Here is a 9120-nt window from a genome sequence, read left to right as displayed (position 1 = left end):
CAGATCAAAAACTAACCCACACTGCATAAGAAATGAACGGCATCCTCCCAAATCCCCCTCGTACTTATCAGGCGTCGGAACCTTGGGCTCACGGAAAGAACCCACTCCAGAATCGGCAGGGAAGATGGGTGAAACAGGTGGTGGATAACCCGCCGGCAAACTGAGCTGATCCTGGATACTCGTCAAGCTAGCAGATAAGTTCCGGACTGAACCCGCTGTCTCCTGTAGCGCCGTGTTGTGTTGTCCAAATATCTTCCCCTGTTGGGTAATGGCATGGCAAACGGAGTCCAGGTCAGCTGGGTTTATCCTTGGCCGGATCGTTCTGTCACGTTTTTCCAAAATAGAACCCAGAAGCAAACCAGGACAAGGAGAGTAGGAAGAAGGTGAGTATTTATTTACAAGTGTAAATGTAGAGGTAAAAAGATCCAGGTGGCGGAGCGGGCAGCGGCGGTGAGTTGATGGGAGTGAATAGGTAGATCCAAGGGAGTAGCGGAAGCCACTGATGACCAGGCAGGAATGTGGTAAGTGATCCGGGTGAATAACTGTAGACAGAACAAACGGAGGTAAGTTCAAGGCAAGCAAGACGTACAAAACAACAAAACAAACTCTATCAAGCTGGAGGCTGATACGCTGGCACAACATACTGTTCATGGCTAACGATCCGGCAGGGAATGGATGTCAGGTCCGAGCTTATGCGGTGGAGAGGTGATGATCAGGACCAGGTGTGCAGATAGCTGATGGGATACAGGTGCGGTTAATCAGAGATCTCCCAACTAGCTACGTCGCCCGGCAACCAGACAGGGTGCGTTCCAGGACACCGGAAAAACACTCCAGGACAGAACACAGGCAAAAACAGACTCAGGAAGCGGGATTCGTGACAGAGGAAATACGATAATACTTATTTCCGCATTCAGATTTCACTGCCTTCGAGACTGTTGCGTTTGCGATTTGTGTAGCCTACTGGCCGTACATTTTAACAGAGAATACTGTTCTCTGTGATTTATTTTCCCTCATCAAAGGTAAGGCAATCCATTTTTTTTTAAACAGTGGTGTTACAGCCTTTATACCAACATCCCACAAAGGGAGAAGGACATTCACTTGAAACTTTATGCATATTAATTACACGACGCATGAAACAAGTCACGACCGCGCTATGGAAACATGAAATGCTTTTAACATTTTATAAATGCCGACAGACAACTTGTTTTTTTCGACATGGTGGGATCTTTTTTTTTGTGAGTCAAATTAATTATGCGAGAAATCGTCTTTATGGGCAAATAGGCTATTGGTATAGTTAATAACCATCATATCGAAGTACATTTGTTGTCACATCATGATGTGTTGTGTGCTCCTCCCACTACGACTTGGGAAAGCATACAGTTTATTAGGCAAAATAAATACATTATGATGAACTAAACAGGATTAGGGTCTGATTGTGTAAGTTGAGGAACTTGACGCTCCTTTCCAATGAATATCGAGAGTCTTATTCTGGTGACATGATGATCGATGCCATGGCTGCTGTTTGACAAATAAAACAATATCGCTCTTATCCATAACAATCTCATAATGTTGGTTGCCTACCCGCAGATATATCTGCGAGCTGTTGGCTAGAACGCATGTGTCAAGACCAGTGGGCACATTTGCTATATAAAGCTAACGCGACAGGTTTTGTGACAGAACCATCAGTAGAGTTGAAAATGCGATGGAACCTCATTTAACTTGTATTTTTCATTCGGTACAGGAGAATTTAACAGCAAAAGGGATTTGTTTATGTAGACTACGTCACACGCACATGGCTTTTTATCCGCAAACAGTCAGTTTGATGGAAACATCCCCTGAGAGGAAATGTCTATATTGTTTTATGCAGATTATAGAGTATTTGCATGAAAATCTGTCGCAAATTGGATGGAAACCTAGCTACTATTTGGAAATGGGGTAGAACCGTTGTGTTGAGATTGAGGTAATGGGGCAGGGAGGACAACAAGCTGATGCATACCAGGCATATAAAGGTGAATTATTATTCATGTTGTAGCCAGGTTCCTGTTTCTATCATAGACATACATTTTCGTAATAAGTTTACTGTTATTGCTCATTGGTCTAGATGGCCCAGTGGTGCCAGCTGACCCTACTGGACCCTAAATACCAGGAGCAGGTCCACCAGCTCTATGATGACTCCTTCCCCATGGACATCAGACAGTCCCTCAGCAAGTGGATTGAGAGCATCGACTGGTAAGCAAGCAGGGTTGAAGACTGCAGGCTGCTGTTAAATGGATATACAAAGATCTATTCTATTTGACCGGTATTCTACTGTACTCTACCCTTTTCAATTATATCTGTATTTTATTATATTTCATCTCGTTCATCCAATCTTGATTCCCCTGTGAATCCATATCTATGTAGAGATAATGTTGCTGTTCTGAGATTGATATACAGTATGTCAATGATCCAATCCATAGGGATAATGTGGCTGTTGATGAATCCCTGGCCACTGTCCGCTTCCACGACCTCCTAGCCCATCTTGACGACCAACACAGCCGCTTCGCCCTGGAGAAAGACCTCCTGCGACAACACAACATCCGCAAGTTCAAGGGAAACCTCCAGGTGTAGTATTATCTCAGTTACATCTTTTCAGGACAGACCTTACTGCATGTGGCCTTCCATACTTTATTGCTTGTATGTTACAGGAATGATTAATTAGAAGTTATACATTCTGTTGCTAATTTCCCCTTTTAACTCCTGAAATATATTGATTTTGAATGAGTTGTTGATGTGGAATTTATGACCCCAGTGTCAGTAAATGTTTTTTGGGTTTGTAGTAATAAAGTACCCACTTTTATAGGACCGCTTTCAGGAGGACCCCGTTAAAATGGCCATGATCATCTCCAGAAACCTGAAGAAGGAGCAGAGGATTCTGGCTGCTGCCAAAAGCATAGAGGTGCCCTACATGAACTTGTATTGACATACATTGTAATTAATAAAATCACCACACTTCTTTCTCTATCCGTGCTGTCAGATATTGTGGATGATACATAACTGTATATTGGAGCTTTAACTGTAGAGAAAAATGAACAGTATTTTCTTCTCAGACCGACAGAGAAAACACACAGACCAGCATGGTTCTGGAGAAGCAAAAGCTGGACAACAAAGTGAAAGACATGAAAAACAAGGTTCAGGTGAGTTATCATTTCCATCATATACTATATGTTGATTGTTTCCTGGTGGAACAGTTCCATCAGTGATTTGCAGTACATGTTCGTGCATGTCAGGTTTGCCACCTATCTGGTCCAACGTGTTTATGTCACTTGCTAGGAAGCGGATCAGAATGTAAAGTCTCTGGAATACCTTCAAGACGAGCATGACTTTAAGGAAAATACTCTTAAGAACAGAGGTGAGGTGTTTTATTCTCTCTGTCTGTAATATATCATCTATTTACAGGTCTGTGTTTCAAGTATGGTCAGTAAGTGAATGTTTTTCCTTCTCCCACTTTAGAACATGAAATGAACGGGCTGACACCCAAACAGCTGGAACACGAGAAGCTGCTGATTGTAGAGATGTGTTTCAAGCTGAAGTTCAAGAGAGTGGTAAGAGGGGTCATGATGAGGTTTAAACAGTGACATTTTACCATGACATTGTACTGTGAATAGAAAAATGCAATGACAAAAAGCATGAATAATCATGCATCAAGCACCGCTAAGAATACCATGTGTCATAGTCTGTCTGAATGACTAAGAGTGTATTATCTAGTTATAACTAGCATGCTCATATTGAAGAGTAGATGACGGTTATAGAGTAAATAATAACTACGTATGTTGTTGTCTCCCTCCACAGGAAGTGGTTTGCCAGTTGGCGGAGGTGCTCAACATGGCCGAGGCGGTCCAGTCAGACCTGATCTCAGAGGAGCTGCCTGAGTGGAAGAAGAGGCAGCAGAGCTCCTGTATTGGAGGACCACCCAACGCATGTCTGGACAAACTGCAGAACTGGTGAGGAGACTTGTTCATTCTTTTGGGCATCTCTTGTCTGATCAAGCAAAAAGATGAATTTAGGAACCCAACAAAATAAAGTATTGTTCTTATTCTGCTTCATCTTCTTCTTCTCCTGTAGGTTCACAGCGGTGGCAGAAAGCCTGCAGCAGGTGAGGCAGCAGCTGAAGGAGCTCCAGAAACTAGAGCAGAAGTACACATACGACAGCGACCCAATCAAACAGCAGAAAGGCTTCCTGGAGGGGCGGGCCTTGGCACTGTTCCGGAACCTCCTTGAACAGTGAGTGACACCACACTTGTATTCCACTGTTAAAGGCCCACTCTTTGTTTTTGCTGCCGTTTTTGATCACTTAAATTAATTATATACATTAAAGGGTTTTCTTTGTTTTTACAATTTTTTACATTGTAGTATAATAGTGAACACATCAAAATATGGAATCGTAGTAACCAAAAAATATATTTTATATTTTCAAAATATATTTCATATTTGAGATTCTTCAAAGTAGCCCCCCTTTGCCTTGATGACAGCTTTGCACACTCTTGGCATTCTCTCAACTAGCTTCATAAGGAATGCTTTTCCAACAGTTTTGAAGGAGTTCCCACATATGCTGAGCACTTGTTGGCTGCTTTTCCTTCACTCTGCAGTCCAACTCATCGCAAACCATCTCAATTGGGTTGAGGCCAGATCATCTGAGGCAGCACTCCATCACTCTCCTTCTTGGTCAAATAGCACTTACACAGCCTGGAGGTGTGTTTCAAATCAAAACAAATTGGATTTGTCACATGCACCGAATACAACAGATCTAGACCTTACAGTGAAATGCTTACTTACAAGCCCATAACCAACAATGCAGTTTTAAGAAAAATACATGTAAAGTAAAAAATGTATAAGTAAAAATTAGGAAATAAAAGTAACATAATTTAAGAGCAGCAGTAAAATAACAATACCGAGGCCATATACAGGGGGTATCGGTACAGAGTCAATGTGCGTTGGCACCGGCTAGTTGTGGGTAGATTTAAAAGGACTATGCATAAATGATAGTCCCACTAAGCACAAACCAGATGGGATGGCAGATATCTCTGCAGAATGCTGTGGTAGCCATGCTGGGTAAGTGTCCCTTGAATTCTAAATAAATCACTGACAGTGTCACCAGCAAAGCACCATCACACCTCCTCCTCCATGCTTCAATGTGGGAACCACACATGCGGAGATCAGGCTTTCACCTACTCTGTGTCTCATAAAAACACAGCAGTTGGATCCAAAAATTGCACATTTGGACTCATCAGACCAAAGGACAGATGTCTAATGTCCATTGCTCGTGTTTCTTGGCCCAAGCAAGTCTCTTCTTATTATTGGTGTACTTTAGTAATGGTTTCTTTGCAGCAATTCGACCATGAAGGCCTGATTCACGCAGTGAACTCTGTGAAGCATTTATTTGGGCTGCAATCTGAGTTGAAGTTAACTCTAATGAACTTATCCTCTACAGCAGAGGTAACTCTGGGTCTTCCTCTCCTGTGGCGGTCCTCATGAGAGCCAGTTTCATCATACCGCTTGATGGTTTTTGCGACTGCACTTGAAGAAACTTTCAAAGTTCTTGAAATGTTCCGTATTGACTGTTAAAGTAATGATGGACTTTCATTTCTCTTTGCTTATTTGATCTGTTTTTGCCATAATATGGACTTGGTCTTTTACCAAATAGGGCTATCTTCTGTATACACAACTGATTGGCTCAAACACATTAAGAAGGAAAAAAATGTCACAAATGAACTTTTATGAAGGCACACCTGTTAATTGAAATGCATTCCAGGTGACTACCTCATGAAGCTGGTTGAGAGAATGCCAAGTGTGTGCAAAGCTGTCATCAAGGCAAAGAAAGGGTGGCTACTTTGAAGAATCTTAAATATAAAATATATTGATATGTTTAACACTTTTTTGGTTACCACATGATTCCATATGTGTATTTTTCATAGTTATGTCTTAAGTATTATTCTACAATGTAGAAAATAGTAACAATAAAGAAAACCCTTGAATGAGTAGGTGTGTCCAAACTTTTGACTGGTACTGTATATATTATGTATAAGCTGGAAGTAGAAACATAAGTGTTGTTTCTATGCCTCTATACAGTATATCACCTCAAAATTCCTTGTGTCTCTGTGGTGTGTCTTAGTTCCTTGGTGGTAGAGAGACAGCCCTGTATGCCCACACATCCACAGAGACCTCTGGTGCTGCAGACAAAGTTGAAGTTCACTGTCAAGCTCAGGTAGCACAAACACAACAGCACCTCCTGTCTGTAGTTCCTCCCGTCAGTAGTTCCTATGGATCTGTTCAGACCTGGTTGAGTTTTGATTTGTATTTCCTCTCCTCTAGATTTCTTGTGAAGCTCCCGGAATTCAACTATCAACTCAAAGTGAAAGCTTTGTTTGACAAGTAAGTAAATTAGTGTTGTCCTGCTCTTGAATTTGTGATGTGAATACATAACTAAAGGGGGAATGCACATTTTATTTTCTCTCCAGGGACGTTACAGAAAAGAAAGGATTTCGTAAGTTCAACATATTGGGTACCAACACAAAAGTTATGACTATGGAGGAGTCAAATGGAATCTTGGCTGCAGAGTTTTTACATTTGGTAAGCTAGCACCATTTCAAATGGCATACAGGGCACTAAATCTGAATGACTTTTGTCCGTTTGGACCTGCACTGTCATCACTCTTTACAGCAGGGTTCCCCAACTGGAGGTCATTTTATTTGGTGGTCAAGTGGCGGTCTGGCGGTCAAGTTGTATTTTAATAATTTTTTTACTGTAAAAACACCAGCAAATCAGCTCCAAGTGATTTTAATTTTGGAAATCTGTTCCAAAGTATTCCACGCATAATAGAGAAATATTTGTGACCGTATACAAATGTAAGCAAGGTTTGATATGATTATGTTATAGTAAAATATGATATCTGTTTGGGCTTCTTGCGGTCAGTTTGTAGGCTACAAATGATTTGTAATTATGCCCTGACCATCCTCTCAAGAAAATATCGGCCTGCAGCTGAATCTACAGTAGTTGATGATCCTTGCTTTACAGTTTATTCTTTGATATCAATACAGCAACTACAAGAGCAGAGAGTGACTGGAAGAGGAAAGAAAGAGGTAATAGAGTTGGTTTCTGATTGGTCTTAATGGGCTATAATGACCATGTAATCTGTACACTATTTGTGAATTTCATGATAACTATTAAATACATTCTGGTGCGGATTATGTTTCTCTGTCTGTCCATGTTATTCCAGGGGCCTCTCATTGTGACAGAGGAGCTGCACTGCATCTGCTTTGAGTCGGAACTCAACCAGTCAGGTCTGGAAATCAAACTAGGGGTAAGTGATCTGAAATATAGAGATTCAGGCCTACACTCCCATTGTTATGAGGTCCAACAGCGCTCTGGCCTTATTTAATTTGACTTTGACTTTCTCTGGCCTCTGGTCCTTTTTAGACCATCTCCCTGCCTATCGTGGTCATCTCCAACGTCAGCCAGCTGCCCAGTGGCTGGGCCTCCATCCTGTGGTACAACATGCTGACCAGCGAGCCCCAGGTAGTCTTCTCTCAAGGTTCCTTCCTTCGAAGGAGTTTTTCCTTGCCTTGAAGGTGTTATGCCTGGTTACTGTCAAGCACTTTGTGACAACTTGATTTAAAAATGAGTTTTTAAATAAATATGACTGATTTGTTGGAACAGAACCTGGAGTTCTTCCTGAGCCCTCCTGCAGCGTCCTGGGGTCAGCTATCTGAGGTGCTGAGCTGGCAGTTCTCCTCTGTCACCAAGAGGGGGCTCAATGAAGAGCAGCTAGGCATGCTGGCTGACAAACTACTGGGCCAGAAAGCACAGAGGAATCCTGAGGGTCTTATCCCCTGGGCCATGTTCGGTGCTGTCAAGGTAGGTTAGGATTACAGTACACAGAATATTTGGTCCCAATTTAAACAAAGTACAACTGATAAAGGATTTATATACTGTAGCAAACATAAATGCTTCATAAACACTACATAAATTATCTAAGTGTATATCATACTCTTTAAATGGTGTAGAAATGGTGATGTAACAATTCCCAACGTAGGGGGACTTGCCAAATGTGACAATGTACAATGTATGTTTATACGCCATTTATAGAATATGACATGCACATATAGATGATGTGTGAAGCATTTACAGTGCATTCGTAAAGTATTCAGACCCCTTGACTTTTTCCAAATTTTGTTGCGTTACAGCCTTATTATAAAATTGATAGAATAATTATTTTCCCCTCAATCTACACACTAATGACAAAGCAAAAACAGGTTTTTAGAGATTTTTGCAAATGTATAAAAAAATATATATATTTACACTATTTACACTTTAGAACACCTAGTCATTCGAAGGGTTTTTCTTTATTTTTACTATTTTCTGCATTGTAGAATAATAGTGAAGACATCAAAACTATGAAATAACACATATGGAATCATGTAGTAACCAAAAAAGGGTTAAACAAATCAAAATATATTTTATATTTGAGATTCTTCAAATAGCCACCCTTCGCCTTGATGACAGCTTTGCACACTCTTGGCATTTTCTCAACCAGCTTCATGAGGCAATCACCTGGAATGCATTTCAATTAACAGGTGTGTCTTCTTAAAAGTTAATTTGTGGAATTTCTTTCCTCCTTAAAAGGATCGGACTGTTTTTTTTCAATTTTCGCCTGAAATGACATATCCAAATCTAACTGCCTGTAGCTCAGGACATGAACCAAGGATATGCATATTCTTGATACCATTTGAAAGGAAACACTTTGAAGTTTGTGAAAATGTGAAATTAAGGTAGGAGAATATAACACGTTAGATCTGGTAAAAGTTAATGCATGTTCCATCATCTTTAAAGTGCAGGAGAAAGGCCAATATATCACTTAGGAGTCTAGATGCAATTTAGATTTTGGCCACTAGATGGCAGCAGTGTATGTGCAAAGTTTTAGACTGATCCAATGAATACTTGCATTACTGTTCAAAATATTGTATCAAGTCTGCCCAAATGTTCGAATTGGTAAATTGATACATTTCTAGTACATAACTATAGAGAACATGCAAAAATTATATGGTAATAAAGTTGTTTAGTTTACACACTCCCAGGAATGTCATA

General features: G+C 40.7%; 1 protein-coding gene across 1 annotated transcript in view; it reads left to right on the top strand.

Moving 5' to 3' along the window:
- Window positions 1-915: 915 nt before the first annotated feature.
- The window catches only part of LOC120033139, a 44936-nt gene continuing 36731 nt past the window's right edge, over window positions 916-9120 (top strand). Inside the window, exons 1-16 of the mRNA XM_038979416.1 lie at window positions 916-1019; window positions 2102-2229; window positions 2457-2601; window positions 2840-2935; window positions 3087-3173; window positions 3310-3388; window positions 3490-3581; window positions 3829-3980; window positions 4102-4260; window positions 6149-6241; window positions 6349-6408; window positions 6495-6606; window positions 7074-7115; window positions 7253-7336; window positions 7453-7551; window positions 7693-7890. Coding sequence (XP_038835344.1) covers window positions 2102-2229; window positions 2457-2601; window positions 2840-2935; window positions 3087-3173; window positions 3310-3388; window positions 3490-3581; window positions 3829-3980; window positions 4102-4260; window positions 6149-6241; window positions 6349-6408; window positions 6495-6606; window positions 7074-7115; window positions 7253-7336; window positions 7453-7551; window positions 7693-7890 — 1626 coding nt within the window. The 5' untranslated portion in view covers window positions 916-1019. The remainder of the gene's footprint in view (window positions 1020-2101; window positions 2230-2456; window positions 2602-2839; window positions 2936-3086; window positions 3174-3309; window positions 3389-3489; window positions 3582-3828; window positions 3981-4101; window positions 4261-6148; window positions 6242-6348; window positions 6409-6494; window positions 6607-7073; window positions 7116-7252; window positions 7337-7452; window positions 7552-7692; window positions 7891-9120) is intronic.

The sequence above is a fragment of the Salvelinus namaycush genome, chromosome 40, assembly GCF_016432855.1.
Source record: "Salvelinus namaycush isolate Seneca chromosome 40, SaNama_1.0, whole genome shotgun sequence".
NCBI lineage: Eukaryota > Metazoa > Chordata > Actinopteri > Salmoniformes > Salmonidae > Salvelinus > Salvelinus namaycush.
Note: the sequence above shows the minus strand (reverse complement) of the source record. Positions and strands in the feature narration are given on the sequence as shown.